Below are 15,919 nucleotides of genomic sequence, written 5' to 3' on the forward strand. Positions count from 1 at the left end.
TGAAACTCAGGGAACTAGCTCAGACTCTGTTGGCGAGTCCCTGAAAGTTCTCTGAGCAAAGGCTGGTGTGATGGAGACTGGGAAGAAGGTGGGTGGGTGGCTTGGTGCCGAGAGTCTCCTGGTGCAGCAGGTGGCAGGTGTGAGGGCTCGAGGGTGCAGCACGTAGATGTGAAGCAAGAGAGTGCAGCGGGTGGGCGGGCGGCAGGGAAGGGTTTGTCTCTACCTAGCGTGTCCGACAGTCACTGGGGGCCTGGGGTGTTTGCAGCATGGGGTTGAGGAGCTGGCCCGGCATTTGGTGAGCTGTTAGAATTTGTTCTTGCCTGAAATGTATAGTTTGTTAAGCTAAGACAAAATCTGCCTATGGTGTAAGTTCGAATCATTTCAGTTCTTTGTCCAGAGTTGGAGATTTGGGTTAAAAAAAGAAGGCATGTTTACCTTCAGCATTTCATTACGTTTGCATCTTCACAGTTTGAAGATTCGGCCTCTGACCGTTGCTGGGGACTGGTTTTCTTTGCAGCCCTTGCTATGGAACCCTGTGTGTTCCCATCCTTAAGCTGTCCCTCCCCGAGGACTGTACCTGAGACCTGGTGGCATCGAGCCCGCCTGCCCTGGTCTGCCGCTCTCCGCAAAAGCAGATACTCGTTCTGGGAAGATGCAGTCTCACTTTTTAAAGACCACTTTTAAAGTCATCTTGAATTACCCAGAAATCAAATACCAGTTGTAATCTTAATACCAAGAGATTTCTTGTTTTCTTAATTCCTAGATGCCTGAGGCTTTCATAAAGGTGTGATTTTCTTTTTAGTTTTTCAGAAGATGTTCTTAACTTGGATTTTTTCTGAGGCCACAGAGTATGGAGGCTGGAAGCTGTACTGTGTCTCTCCCCTATTCCCCCTCACCTGCCCCCCGCCTACCCTGTCTCCCCTTCCCCACGTGAGAGCATGTGATGGAGGTGCTGGCCGCTCTCCCTAAAACCCCAGGAAGGAGCTGGACGGTGGCCTCGGAGCCTGGGCTCTGTGCCCGCAGCCTCTGGTCCCCGGGGCCACTCCGGCTCCCTGCTGCCACAGTCGTCTGCATTTCTGGTCTCGCTCACTACAGCGCCCCCAGACTGAGACGGGGCCAGGGCCATCTTTGTCTTTAATTCTGAAGTCTGCTCCCAGCCTGGAGGTCTCTTGCTTCTCCGCCTTGCTCTCCATCCATTCCATGTGCTGCCTCTTCCCTTCTGTCTTGACCTTCACAGAGCAGAGTCGCTTGGAGCTCTATCCAGCGTCCTCTCCTTCCTTTCCAAATGTGCTCTCTTGCCTCTGCTCAGATGGCTTTAGTGACCATCAACCCCACCCCACTGCACCGCCAGACCTCTTCTCTGCACTCCTGGTCTGACTGTGGGCTCCGAGGGCTCTGTTTCTGGGGGAGATGGGGCGGGTGAGGCCAGGGGGAGGCTTGCTTGGCAGTTGCCATTCCCCTCCCCCAGCCGTGGGGGTTTGCACCCCTGCCCTGCACTCTACTCTGTGCTGTTCCCCCGCAGATGAAGGCCTTGATCCCGTGGGGACAGGGGAGGGGCTGCTGTGGGGCAGTGGCTCTGGCCCCCTCCCCCCCAGCCCCAGTGGGTGTCCTCAGGTCCTTGCCCTGGTGGAAGATCATACGTGGTGTGCATGGCAGCCCTGGGGGCTTCCTGCTCCCCTCGCCCATGCCAGGCCTTCGCAGGCACTTGCAGTGTCCCGCTGAACCTGTGAACTGCTGGCCCACAGAGGCACCTGTGCTGGGATCCTGCTTTTCTCTGGAGGTGCCTGCCCACAGATTTCAGGTTAGTTTTCTCTAGCACTTCATTTCTCTCATCAGTTCAGGACAAGTCAATTTCCAGCTTGTCAAGTGTCTTCTTGTCTTCAGGATGGAAGCGATGTTCCCCCGCCCCCCCCCCCCCCCCCCCCCCCCCCCGCCAAGCTCTCAACATCTCCAAGCTGTAATCAGAAGCCCACACCCTTTCAATCAGGTCTCCAGTGATTTTCAGGTTGTGTTGGTCATTTGTCAGACTACACGCTGTTTTTGTTGTGTGTTCATCAGGTTCTCTGCTTTTGTTCTCAAGGAAAAGGTTAACGGTGCAGCGGATAGCTGGCCCCTCGTTATGTTCAGCTGGTGTTGCCCACCAGCCTTCTGACTCATAAGCCGTCATCTCACAGCTCGATGGCTCAGCTGAGGGAAAGGTCAGGCTGCTTCTGCTTCCTGGAGCTCCAGGGGCACCTCTGAGCGAGACAGAGAGCTGGGCTCTTGCCCCCGCCGTCTCATAACCTGGGGGTCCCCTGGTCCTCTGGTCCCTGTGAGCCTGCAAGAGGGACAGCTGACTCAGATCTGAACTCAGGTTGGAAAATAACTCTCTGAACCACCAGGAGAGGATGAAATCCAGGTGTTTGTCATTCATCAGCAACAGGTGATCCTCCTGCGGGCACTGGGGCTGAGGTCTTCTGGAACATTTGCTCACATGACCACCATGGTGGTGGTGGTGATTCTCAGGAGACAGACTGGGTGTTCAGGAAAGGTGATTGAAGAGGATTTTTCCCCTTGAAAGATGAAAGAGGTGACCTCCGTGGATCCCTGCAGGCTGGCGTGCTGTGAGCTCGCGACTGCACCAAGGCTTGTCAGTTCTGTGTTCTCAGTCTCTTCAGCTCATCTCTCCACGCCCACCATCAGCGCTCTGCTTCAGGCTCTGGTCACTGATCATCTGGACCTTGTTGGGAGCCTTCTGAGTGGTCTCCCAGCAGCTCACTCTGCCCTCTCTTCGCTGTTGTCCATGGTTTCCCTGCAGTCCTTTCTCCGAGTGGAACCTGTCCACGTCCCACTCCTGTCCCGCACCTTCCAAGGGCCCTCACCACCAGGATGGTGGGCGTGGTCCTGCCCTGGCTGCCTGTTTGGTCTCCTTGCCCACCTATCTCTTCTCTATCATTCGGTTTGTTTGCCAGAAACACTGAATTACTTATGTTTCTGACTTGCCATGTCTTCTTAGGCCTACTGCCTTTAGTGTAGACCAGAGAGGGAGTCTGGAGAAGGCAATGGCACCCCACTCCAATACTCTTGCCAGGAAAATCCCATGGACGGAAGAGCCTGGTAGGCTGTAGTCCATGGGGTCGCGAAGAGTCAGACACAACTGAGTGACTTCGCTTTCACTTTTCACTTTCCACTTTCATGCATTGGAGAAGGAAATGGCAACCCACTCCAGTGTTCTTGCCTGGAGAATCCCAGGGATGGGGGAGCCTGGTGGGCTGCCGTCTATGGGGTCACACAGAGTCGGACGCGACTGAAGTGACTTAGCAGCAGTAGCAACAGAGAGGGGGTCAAACCCTGTTGCATGTTGGAATCAGGTGGGGATCTTTAAAAGCTCTGCCTGGCTCGTGCTCTGCTGCTGCTGCTGCTGCTGCTAAGTCACTTCAATCATGTCCGACTCTGTGCAGCCCCATAGATGGCAGCCCACCAGGCTCCCCCATGCCTGGGATTTTCCAGGCAAGAGTACTGGAGTGGGTTGCCATTGCCTTCTCCGGCTCCTGCTCTAGACCTTATGATTTCATAGGCATAGAGTGTGACCCGGGCCTCAGGATGTTGTAAAGTGTCCCAAATGGTTCATGTAAACATCCAAGTTTGGGAACCATTGACAGAGACTCTCTTTCTTCCAGAAAAACTTACTCATTCTCCAGGTCAAGTGTTGTGTTCCCCCTCTCAATTTTTGGAAGAGTCTGAGGCGGATTGGTGTTAATTTTTTAAATGTTTGGTAGAATTCATCTGTAAAACCATTTTAATTATCTGCTTTAGTTTTTGAGGGAATCGTGTGTGTGTATGTGTATATATATATGTATATATATATAAGGGACTCATAAGTACTTGAATGGGAGTGGATATTATGGAATGTTTGACATTATAGAAGTGTAACAAAGTACTAGCATTCTGTTCTAATCAGAATACTAGTAATACATGGATCACAGGGAATAACAGGATGAGGTGGTTGGATGGCATCACCGACTTAGTGGACATGAGTTTGAGCAAGCTCCGGGAGATGGTGATGGGCAGGGAAGCCTGGCGTGCTGTAGTCCATGGGGTTGCAGAGAATCAGACACAACTGAGAGACTGAACTGTTCTAATTAAGTAACAAGACTTAACTTCTTTCTTGGTTTTTATAATGCAGTGTGTAGTTGAGTAAAGTAAGCAATTATGGCGTGTATTTTCCCCTCCACAAGTATTTCTGGAGTGTCTGTTCCATGCACAGGCACACCTTGGAGACACTGTGGATTCAGTTCCAGACAACCGCAAAAAGTGAACACTGCATACGGTGGGTCACAGGGTTGTTTGTGTCTCGGTTCTTATAAAAGTTATGTGTATACTGTGTTCTGTTCAGTGTGCAGTAGCATTGTGTCTGAGAAAATAATGCACATGACTTAGTTAAAGATGCTTTGTTGCTAAAAAATGCCAAAGCAGCTATAATAGTAACATCAAATATCACTGATCAAAGATATAATAACAGATATAGCATAATAATATTGAAAAAGTTGGAAATACCGTGAGGAATACCGAAATGCAAGACAGACATGAAGTGAGAAAATGCTGCTGGAAAAATGTTCCCAGCAGGGTTTCCACAAACCTTGAGTTTGTAAAAAGTGCAGTCTCTGTGAAGTGCAGTAGACTGAGGTGTGTCTGTGCTCTGCTGCTCTCGGGATGGTCCTGAGATGTAAAACGAGATGTAGCCCCTGCCCACAAGGAGTCTCGCATCCTGGGCAGTGCTGTCTGTCAGAAGTCTGTGCCGGGGGAACTCCAGGAGGGTGACCAGGGGTCATGTGTGGCTTTGGTCGGCTGTGATGGGACAGTGCGTCTAAAGATCCCAAGTGTTATTTGATTTTAATCACTTTGTTAATCACTCTGTTAAGACTGCACAGGTCTGATGAGAGAGACAGGCGGTTTCACATGTAAATGAAAAATTGCAGCTTTGCTAAGTGCTGGACAGGAGATGTACCTGCTGGTATGACAGGAAGGGGGGCAAGACTTGTCTGCAGAGGTGATGATGGAGGCAAAACTCACAGGATGAGCAGGACCTGAGGGCATGAGAGGAGGAGGGCTGGGAAAATAGTTTTTCATGCATGTGTAAAAACTGGCAGAAAGCAAGTTTTGGGAACTTAATTTTTGAAAAGCGTGTGTGTGTGTGGTGAGAGAGAGAATTCTTACAGCTATTCCACAAGAGAATTTGTATTAACAACCGATTTATTGGGGAGAAAAGGTTGCAGGGGATGATGCTAGGGTGAACCTTTCCTTTTGATAATTCCTAAAACTAATGTTCTGACTTGAAGCCATCAGCTTTGTGATTTCTGTGGTGTGGCTAACTCTTTAATGAAGAAATAATGACTTTCCCCGATCTTCCAGGGTTGTGCGGTGCTTGAGGACTGCTGTGAAGAGGGCTCAGACATTCAGGCTGTAATTTGAATTTCTTGTTTTTAAAAGAACAAGCATGTGTCATTATTTGGCCTGGGACTACTGCTCTCTCTTTATCATCTTGTGGAAAAGGCATTCTATTTCCAAATTGGCAGTACTCTGGTTTGTTTTTTTCTGAATCTTATCCTAAAATAACATGCCAATTGAGCTATTTCTGAGGCTTTCTTCAGAGAATTGATGTTCATTTATTCGTGTTTCTAAGTAGGAATGGAATAATACATGTAAACAAGGTATGAAAGATGTGTTAGACCAGAGCAAAAACGTGAGTGCAGCGCTTATGAGCACTGTTTTGAGAGCACTGCTGTTGATCAGTCATCAGTATTGATTTTTGCCGAGGTTGGGGGCAGGGGCTTGGCAGGGCCTGGTCTCTGCCGCTGTGTCCAGTGCTCCTTGAGGCGATTGGTTTCGGACAGAGAAAGAAGGCTGAGTGCTGAAGAACTGATGCTTTCGAACTGTGGTGCTAGAGAAGTCTCTTGAGAGGCCCTTGGACTGCAAGGAGATCCAACCAGTCCATCCTAAAGGATATCAGTCCTGGGTGTTCATTGGAAGGACTGACGCTGAAGCTGAAACTCCAGTACTTTGGTCACCTGATGCGAAGAGCTGACTCATTAAAAATACCCTAATACTGGGAAATTTGAAGGCAGGAGGAGAAGGGGGCGACAGAGGATGAGATGGTTGGATGGCATCACCGACTTGATGGACGTGAGTTTGAGCACACTCTGGGAGATGGTAAAGGACAGGGAAGCTGGGCGTGCTGCAGTCCATGGGGTCCCAAAGAGTCAGACACAATTTAGTGACTGAACAAGAGAAAGAGAACACACCTGGAATTTGAACACGTCCTCATGTGTCTTAACATTTTTTTTTTTTATTGAAGTCTAGTTGATTTACAGTGTTAATTTCTGCTATATAGCAAAGTGATTCAGTTATACATATATATTCATACTCTTTTCCGTCATGGTTTATCATGGGATATTGATGATAGTTCCCTGTGCTATACAGCATGCCCACTAGTCTCTCCATCCTTCACTTCTTTGAAGATTTCCTTTTTTTTTTCTTTTATTTTTTAACTTTACAATATTGTATTGTTTTGCCATATATCAACATGAATCCACCACAGGTAGACACGTGTTCCCCATCCTGAACCCTCCTCCCTCCTCCCTCCCCGTACCATCCCTCTGAGTCATCCCAGTGCACCAGCCCCAAGCATCCAGTATCATTCATTGAACATGGACTGGCGACTCATTTCATATATGATATTATTCATGTTTCAATGCCCTTCTCCCAAATCATCCCACCCTATCCCTCTCCCACAGAGTCCACAAGACTGTTATATACAGCAGTGTCTCTTTTGCTGTCTCGTATACAGGGTTATTGTTACCATCTTTCTAAATTCCATATATACGCGTTAGTATACTGCATTGGTGTTTTTCTTTCTGGCTTGCTTCACTCTGTATAATAGGCTCCAGTTTCATCCACCTCATTAGAACTGATTCAAATGTATTCTTTTTAATGGCTGAGTAATGCTCCATTGTGTATAGGTGGCACTTTCAGGCTCCCATTTCAGAGCTCCGTTACCAGGGGTGACTGGTGTCCTTATCTTTGAATAGGCGTCATCTGCTGTGATATCACCTGATTCTTTTCCCCCTTAACCATCTTTAGAAGGGGAGAAACTCAGTAATGTCCTGAAGCTAACAGGACTGTCCAGTGGTTTAAAAGTCCACTGAAGTTCATTTCCTGTGTGGCCTGTGACTCAAATGGTGTCACTTTTCAGCAAAGGCAAGCATCCTCTTCAATGGGCTTCCAAACGTGATCTCCTAGGAAACTGGCTCTTGCAGCATGTCAGACACCTGGTCTGCCGTGAAGAGGTGTGGATTCGCGCTTCACCTTGGAGGTGACAGCCAGTCGTTGCAGTGAGGGTGCACCTCGTATCCACTGCACTGTGGATCTGTACCTGTGTTTCTTCTCTTACCTGGGACCCTGGAAGCAGGTCTTGCTCCCGGATTTCAGGGCTGCAGCTTCAAAGGACTTTGTGTGATGCCGCCTCATTCACAGCAGACGCTGAGAGGTGGGGTGACTATGCTGAGAATAGGCTGACTTGACTCCAGCCCAGCGTTCAGATGTCTGTGCACACGTGTCCTTTATTACATGTTCACCATCTCAGTCACAGTGTTCAGACATCTATGTGCACATGCAATCTATTACATGTTCACTGTCTCAGTTGCTCTGCTTGTTTTACAACCGTCAGAACTCCCCTGATTGTATACTTGAAGTGTCTGCAGGTTATGATACGTTAGTCGTGTCTCAGTAACTATGTTAAGATGAGATGCTCTGGCACTGGGTGAGGGCACCTGGAATGAGAGCCTGTGGAGGAAGGAGAGGCCGTTGGTGGGCCGAGAGCAGTGAGCGCCGACGGGGCCCCGCGGGAGGGGCGCCACCCCCTGCTCTAGAGAGGCAGAAGGCCAGCGCCATCAGAGGCGTGGGCATGGGCCGACGGCTGTTGCCTTGTGGACAGTATAGGAAGGCCACTGTTTTTACATGAATTATTTTTTTCCTAAGCATATCCCAAAGTTTCTGAATGAATGAACACACCACTTTCTCTGTGAAGATTGAGGCCGAGTGTTGCCTGATTCCTGAGCCAAATGTTTCTCCCGCTTTGGTTTTCCTGAGGATGTTTTATGATCACCAGATGGGCTTTTTGGCACCCATGGGCTTTATGAATAATTTAAAAAGCATCTTCAAAATACATTCCACCTGCAACAGCGTGCCCTGACAAGCTCCCACCAGGAGACGGCCATCTCCTTTGGCCTTTGTAGATGTATATTATCCTGCTTTAGTTTATTTTGCACACCTGGCATCAGTGAGAAAAATGTGCATTCAGCCTTTGGCATTAGTGTCTCTTTCAAAAGTATACAAAAATGGACACATTCCCTGAGCGGTCCTCCCCACCCCCTGCTGGAGACAGATGCTAAGCCACTGTGAGAGGCCTCCCAGGAGGTGCTGTGTAGGTTTTGGCCACAGAGCAGCCTGGCTGGGAGGTTTTCTGGAAGCTCACGGGAGGGTGGAAGTGTGCTGCTTGTCCGGCTATGCTGGGTCTTCACGAATCCGACAGTCCTGACTTCTAGTTCTCGCCACACTGCTGATGAACTGCTAAGTTATTTATCTTCTCAGGCTCGCCAGTCCCTCATCTACAGAGCCAATAAGATCATGCCCACCCCACCTCGTGGAGCGTGGGGAGCAGTCAGTGCCGTGTCTAAAGTACCTGGTGCCGCGCCGAGACACAGGAGACATGCAGCCACCAGCCCCTCTTGGGGTAGTGTTTCTATCATGAGTGTGCTGTTTCTCCCCACCACACGCATCCCACTTCCAGCTGTCATCTCTCCCAGTTGTCACCGTGCTTGGATACAGCCGGCTTCGAGAGACATGTTACTATTTTAGCATGTTAGACTGTATTTCTGAATTGCCCACAGAGATGCTCTTAATAGAAAAATTGAGCACTATAAACAGTAACTCTGAAGTTCTCTCTAAACGCTCAGTTTGATTCACGATGATCTACCAGGCTCGTCCCATTCTTAAATACCCTCTGTCCTCATAAATCTGCCCAGCTCTGCGGCGGTCTTCCCACGAGGCTGCCTTCGTCTGTTAGTAACTTTTTTTGGTCTTGTCTTCCCATTAGTTGTCATTCCCGTCTGTTCTCTGTTCTATTTGCGGTAGCCTGGGTTGGCAGGAACACTGGCCGATAGCGGCTGAGCAGAGCTTCCTCTCTGTTCGCACCCGCCCGGCTGGGAGCGGCCCCTCCTTGCTCACCCAACTCCATCCAGCTTCTTGCTGCCCTCTCTTGCCTCCTCTCTGGCCCTGTCCCCACGCAGGCGAAGGGCTTCTCTGCCACCTTCCGGAGGGCCAGCTTCTGCCTTCCGTCCTAACTGCTGACCTGTGTCCCCATTTATCATTTATATGTCTCTTGTCTTTTCCATTCTTGATTGGATCAGGGGGCAGAATATTTTAGTCTATGAAGTCAGAGAGTAGCTTTCCTAGTGTATATTTCTTCTGAGCTTGAAGATTACAGGTTTCTGAGGTTTCCCTGAGGTTTTGAGGTCTTCGTCAGAAAAGGAGGCAAATTTCAGGTCTAATTTTTAGCCTTTTTGGCTCAGGGCTGACATCTCAGAGCCCTTCAGTGCCACTTCTCACCAGTTCCCTTGCATTGGATCCCATTTTTGAATCAAGCACGCTGAGGTTGCAGGGTGCTGTGGCTTGCTCAGTCTCTGTGTGGTGGGAATGGTGGGTGCAGGAAGGCCCCAGCCTGTGTCCTGAGAGCCTGTGGCTTCGGGAAGAACCTCCCTGCCTGCCCCGCCCTTCCTAGATCAAGTCTCAGAAAGACTCTTCGAGACCCTGCCAGTGTCTCATGTCCGTCCTTTGGATCTGCTGCTGCTGATGAAAGGGCTCTGCCTCTCACCAGGGCTGCATCAGGGCCACCCCCGGAACCACCTGGGGTGGAGAGGGAGCTGCTCTACGAGGAAGCACAAAACAGGCGCTCTGCTCAGGACGTTGTCCGCTGCAGCACGGAGCCCTTGGACCCTGCAGAAAGGGCGTGTGCAGTGCAGTAACGGGTGTGAAACAAGGCAGACAAGAACCCCAGTCCTTTGGGAGCTAGCCGCCTGTGCGTCACTAGTGATGGAAACTTTCCCAGTGAGGGGTGAGGTGTGCTGTACCCCAGGCTGCGTGTGGGGGAGCAAGGGGATGGCATTTAAATCCACTGGGCACCTCTCTTAACTCAGCAGGGACGACTGAGGTTGTCCCTTGGGGGCTCCCTGACAGGCCCCACTGGACCTAGTGTCTAGAGGCTCAAGAGTGTGGAGTTTGTGTTTTGCAAATGTCTGTGTTCATGATACTGCTACCATTCATAGCAGGCACTGTGGCGTAGTGGAGGGCTTTATAGATTATCCCCATGGTGCTGGGGGAAGGAGAAGAAGGAGAGAAAAGGCTCTTTCAAACCTCACGACTTTGGATTGACTTTTGCAAATGGGTCTTTGCACAGGGACACAGGACGAAACTTCAGTTAATGGAGAATCGAGTCGAGTACTGAATGTGACTTTGGGATGATGGAGTTTTCGTTGACCGTGGTGTGTAAACTGCCGAATTTGACCTGTGATTTTTTTCATTTACTAAATGTTCTGCTGTGGGTTTGTGACTTGCTGGAGCCTTTGCAGTTGCTGTGGGGGCATGGTAGTGAAATTGAGAAGAGCCTGGTCCTCAAGGAGTTTAGGTCATGTAAGGGATCTCGGGCATGCATATTGATTGTTGTAATAATCATAATAGCTATTTTTGTTGCACGTTCGCCAGGTCCCAGCCTCGTGACAGACGTTTCATGTTTTCTGGCCCGTCCGAGTCCTCCAGGCCCTGCCTTGCAGCCAGTCTTCCTGGACACAGGGCCGTCTGGGGTTAGGGCAGTACTGGCGTGCTGAGGAAGGAGCACTGTCCGCCAGGGCAGCTGGGGACGCATGATGACAAAGTGGGGTGTTAGGATCCACGGAGATGGTGGTCAGAGGCACACAGAGTGAGGAGGAGATGCAGGGCAGGGCACGGCCGACAGGGAACGTGTTTTGGCAGAAGAACCGCCCAAGTCCTGCTGCACGTACGAATCTGGTGGAAGCTGGGTCTAGTCCTGGGGGCTGCGGTGTTTCCTTTCTGTGCTTCGCTCAGCATGTCGCCCTCTGGGGTCCCCACCCAGAGCTTCCAGGGCCCACTCCCCTCTGGAGCTGCAGGAAGTCCTTGTTTCCCCACCATGTCCAGGGAGTGTGAACGGCTCTCCTTGGACTGTCAGCCCCTCTATCCATTCTCCAGGAGCCGAAGGTGCCTTTGGGGAAGGCTGATGCCTGGATTGTGGACAGGAGCTCTTCCCGGTCTTGTTAGCCCTCTAGTACCTTGAAGAGATTTGAAAGCAGCTGTGTCCATGCCCTCTAGGGGTTCTCAGTGGCTGAGTTGGTATGACTGGTCTACCTGCTGTGATCAGGAGGCTCTCCTGAATGCATTCGGTCCCTGTTGAGTCTGAGCTGCTTGTGGGGTTCGTGCTCCCCTGCTCCCTGGTTGGATGACACGTTGGCGCCTGGCTTGCTTGTCACTGAGTTTCGGTATACTGCTCTGCCGCTCTGTCTACTTTCTGTTGGGATCCTGAGCGATTCATGAACTGTTCTGCAGCCACTTCCTGAAATTGTGTCTTGGGTCTGCTTCTTCTCTGCTTAATACAAATCATTTAAAAACTAGCTTTTCATGGTGATGCTCCCAGCAAACGTTTCTTCACAACTGGCAGTCTGATTTAGAAGTGCCTCTAGTTGATAAGTGAGTCAGTTTTTTGGGGGGCACAGAAGATACTTATCTGCACTGCTGTTAGTGTTTATGGTCTGGAAATGAGGGTGGGTGGCATTTTTCTTCAGCCTCGTGTGGCCATCGTGCTGTGCAGAGGGCCTTCGGGTAGCTCAGGGAGTCCGGGAGGGGCATGACCTGACTGACACTTCTGTGGACTGACTGCTGTGGGGGCACATGGACGGGCAACGTGATGGGCAGCCAAGGAGGCCTCCTCGGCTGTCCTGGAGGGAGGCGGTGGGACCCGGACTCAGGTGGTAGCCTTGAAGGCCGTTTCAGGAAGCACCTTGAGAGCTAACAAGACTTCCAGGAGGATGGGATGCAGGTGTGAGATCAAGGACTTGGTGGCGAGTCCTGGGTTAGGCTGACAGGTGATATCAGGGACTCGGAGAGACAGCCGGTGGTGGGTGCTCTACAGGGGTTCACACAATTCTGTGACCCAGTAGTAGCTCCTGGGACTGGGAGAGGAGGTGGCTTGCAGACTGAGTTAGGGGGCCGGGTGAATCCAGCCTCAGGAATGGAGGCTGCAGGAGCGGCTCATGCAGGCCGGTGATGGTGGGGGGCGTCGTCTAAGCACAGGCAGCCGGGCTGGGGCGGGCAGTGACGAGGGGCCAGGTGGTGGAAAGGCATCCAGCCCTTCTCAGAGGCGGCCTGTCCTCGGCTTTGATCTGTAGCAGCTTGTGACGCGTGCACAGCAGAGTCACCAGGTGGCTGGCCTTAACACGAGACGGAGAGGCAAGAACACACCGGAGCACTGCTCCAGATGCTAGTGATCTTTGAATAAAATCTCCTACATTAAAAAAAAGAAATTGAATCTACCTCCAACTCACGATTCTCTCTTCCTCTTTTCAGACGGCATCAGCGTGAGCGGCTTTCCGCTGTGCAGCCCCTTCCGCCAGGTGGTCAGGCCCCGGGTGGAGAGCAAGCCCGTGAACGCGGCTGAGGGCGGCCGGCCTGGGGAGCCGGGCCACGTGAAGGTGAGTCAGGCCCGGCAGCCCGCCGAGGCGCTCGGCGCTCCCGGCTTCTCCCGCGCTTTTTGGCAGCAAAGTTTGCATGTTTTTCAGAAAGGAGAGAAAAGACGTGTTTGCCGACAGATGTGTGTTTGTGGGAAGCTGGTGTTTCTCCTTCCCCGTGAGGTTCGGGAGCCTCGAGGGCCTTGTTTGGTGCTGCTGCTGACGCGGGCTTCCTGAAGCTTCGAGAATGTGTGGGTTGAATGGAGGACTGTCCTGACGGAAGTAGGACATGGCCTGCCTTTTTCTTGTTCACTTGAAAACTGTATCTGTTGAGTCACTATTCTCAGTTCAGGTGTTTATCACAGAAACGCTTCTTAATCCTGAGGCAGCTCTTTCCGCTCGTTGGTTTGTGGGCAACAAGGGAGGCAGAGGGAACACTCCTTACGGAGCAGGTGTTTGCACGAAGGCGCAGGGGGCAGAGACGAGGGGCCTCCTGAGAGCGGAGAGAGTCAGGGCCACGCGCACGGCGTCATGCCGTCAGCGTCTGGGGGCGCGGTGCATGCGCCTGCGCAGGGAGAACGTGTGGATCCCGGGCACCAGCGTCTCCGCGGCTATGACCCGGGTGCAGGCGCAGCGTCAGCCACAGTGATGTCAGGCAGGCCGCGTGCAGGCCCAGCCTCTCGGAGCGCTGCTCTCACTCTCCACGTCTAACAGGGGCGGTGCCTGGCTCAACCTGTCAGAGGAGCTTGGCCGCACTGGCCATGAGTCAGCGGGTCAACAGAACGTGAGCCACAGGGGCTGCTCCTGATGAAACGAGCCCACGCTGGAAGGGCCCCGAGGCCGCCTGCCCTGAAGCTGCGGCGAGTGGGGGGTGGGGACCACGCCCGCCTGGATGACAGTGGGTGCGTTTGTGGGTGAAGGGCTCAGGAGCTGGAATAGGGGGAGTCTCTCCACTCAGGGCCCTGCACGGAGGAGGAGGGAGGCTGGTCCGGCCGGGGTCCCTTGTCACTTAGACCCTCGCTCAGAAGCTTGAGGGCTGTGCTCGGGCTCTCATGCCGGCCACATGCCCTGGGATATGGGAAGAAGATCCCAGCGGAGGGAGCAAAGGCACGGAGATCCACAGGCGCGGGAGGCATGGGACCAGGGGGCGTTGGGTGCTCTTGGTGGGCGGGGCTGTCGGCAGGGAGCCATGGAGGGGAAGCTGGAAGGAGCTTCCTCCCAGGGTCCCGGGTGTCTCTTCCCTGCTGTTTTGTGATGACTGCCGCAGTCTCCCTCCTCCCGGGTCAGGCCCCTCAGTGTCGTTCCATTTACCTCTGCGGTTGGCTGTGTGCCCCACTCACTTCCATCTGCCGTCGGTGGCGGCTGTGGCGTGATTGTCTTTTACCCACATCACACACGTGGCTCTTCAAGCTGTCGGTGTGCTGACTCGCGGGAGCCTTCTTGATGAGAGGGGGCCTTCTTGATGAGAGGGAGCCGCCTGGCTTGTCCAAGGTCTATGCTAGGCGCGGGGTGCGGTGAGTCCAAACTGTGGAATGTTGCACCTGTCCCCGGTGGTCCAGATGTGCCCCCATGAGGTTCGGTGGGGCAGAGGTGTCCGTGGGTATTCTGTGCTTCTGGGGCCGTCGTGCAGGGTCTCCTGGCACTGCTGAGCCTGTTGCATCCTCCTCCCCAAAGCAAGGACAGCTTTAATTGGGAACACGCTAAACGTGTAAAATCCTTGCTGAGGAACAGTGTAGTCATGGAAACAAGTCGTTCAGTGACAGCGGCTTCTGGGGAGCCCCTCTGGAAGTGGGAAAAGAGAACATGTGTTTCCTCAGACTCCCTCAGAGAGTCGCTCCCCGCTCAGCCACTCCATGCCGGTCCACCAGCCCGAAGGATCCCTCGGATTGGAAGCAGATGGCGTGGAGTGGCTGCATGCGAGATGTCAGGTTGCTGTAAGCCAGACTTCTCAGCGTGGCCTCTCTGACCCTTGGCTGCTCCGTCTTCAGGGCAGCAGCTGGGTCCATGGCCAGCTCCCGGGGGAGCCAGTGATGCCAGCCTCTGCCCGGGCGGTGAGGGTCTGAGCTGAGGATGCTGGCACTCCCACCCCTGCCTGCAGGCCGCCCCCTGAAAACTGCTGAGCCCCAGTCCCCTCACCTGCAGCTGGGGAGAAAATCCTTTCTCATGAGGCTGTTGGTGAAGATCTGGTGAAACCACCCTTGGGCAGGTGTTTAATTAAAAGCAGTGCATAGGTTGGGGAGGAGGGACAGAACTGGGGGCTGCCTGGACGGGTGAGTCAAGGGGCCTGGTAAAGGTGTTTCCTGGTTATAGAGCGGGTGGAGCCAGGATGTGTCGCCCACCCTCCTGGACCCTGCCTGTCTGTGTCCTGCCGTGTGGATGTGCCGGTTTGGCCGTCGCCTCCTGCGCCTGTCTTGTCAAAAGGACAGGTCGTGACTGTGTCCACTAATACAGGCCTGTGAGCACAAAACTCAGAGGAACCTTCGAAATTAAGTAGTTAATCTTAAATCCAACAAGACTGTTCTCAGTAGCTGTTTAGGTTGTCTGTGAACAGAGAGCTTTACTTCTTCCTTTCCAGGCAAGATAGCATTCCTTTTCCTGCTTTATCGTACTAACCATGTGGATGATTGTAGAGATAAACCATTCAGTCTTTCATCATTTAGTGTGATGTTAGCTGTAGCTTTTTCATACACACCCTTTATCATATTAAGGAAGTTCCCTACAACCATTGCAATAAACATGCAAAAAATTATAGCTAATAAACCAGTGAGGAAGATAGAAGTTGAATACAAAATAATATTTAATTAGTTCAAAAGAAGGAATAAAGAGAGGGCAAAGGAAGCAAAGGAAAATGGGACAGAAAACAAACAGCCCTTGAGCCACATCAGTAATAAACTTAACCACATCAGTAAGCAGATCGAAAGTAAGTGGTCTAAATACTCTAATTGTGGGTAGAGAGCATCAGATTGGATAAAAAACCAGGACCCACCTCCAGCTGTCTCCAAGTAATGAATTTTAAATATAAAGACAAAAATAGGTTGAAACTAAATGGCTGGAAAAAGATACCATTCTTACACCAATCTTGTGGCATTATGGGGAACAGAGAAAAGTAAACTTCAGAGCAAAGAATATTACCAAGGATAAAAGGTCTT

General features: G+C 51.8%; 1 protein-coding gene across 3 annotated transcripts in view; it reads left to right on the plus strand.

Moving 5' to 3' along the window:
• Nucleotides 1–15,919, plus strand: part of TRAPPC9 (trafficking protein particle complex 9) — a 389,597-nt gene that overhangs the window by 112,925 nt on the left and 260,753 nt on the right. For all 3 annotated transcript variants that reach the window (XM_027560766.1, XM_027560765.1, XM_027560768.1), the window contains one exon: nt 12,670–12,794. In XM_027560766.1, coding sequence (XP_027416567.1) covers nt 12,670–12,794 — 125 coding nt within the window. The remainder of the gene's footprint in view (nt 1–12,669; nt 12,795–15,919) is intronic.

This window comes from Bos indicus x Bos taurus, chromosome 14 (genome assembly GCF_003369695.1).
Source record: "Bos indicus x Bos taurus breed Angus x Brahman F1 hybrid chromosome 14, Bos_hybrid_MaternalHap_v2.0, whole genome shotgun sequence".
NCBI classification, from domain to species: domain Eukaryota; kingdom Metazoa; phylum Chordata; class Mammalia; order Artiodactyla; family Bovidae; genus Bos; species Bos indicus x Bos taurus.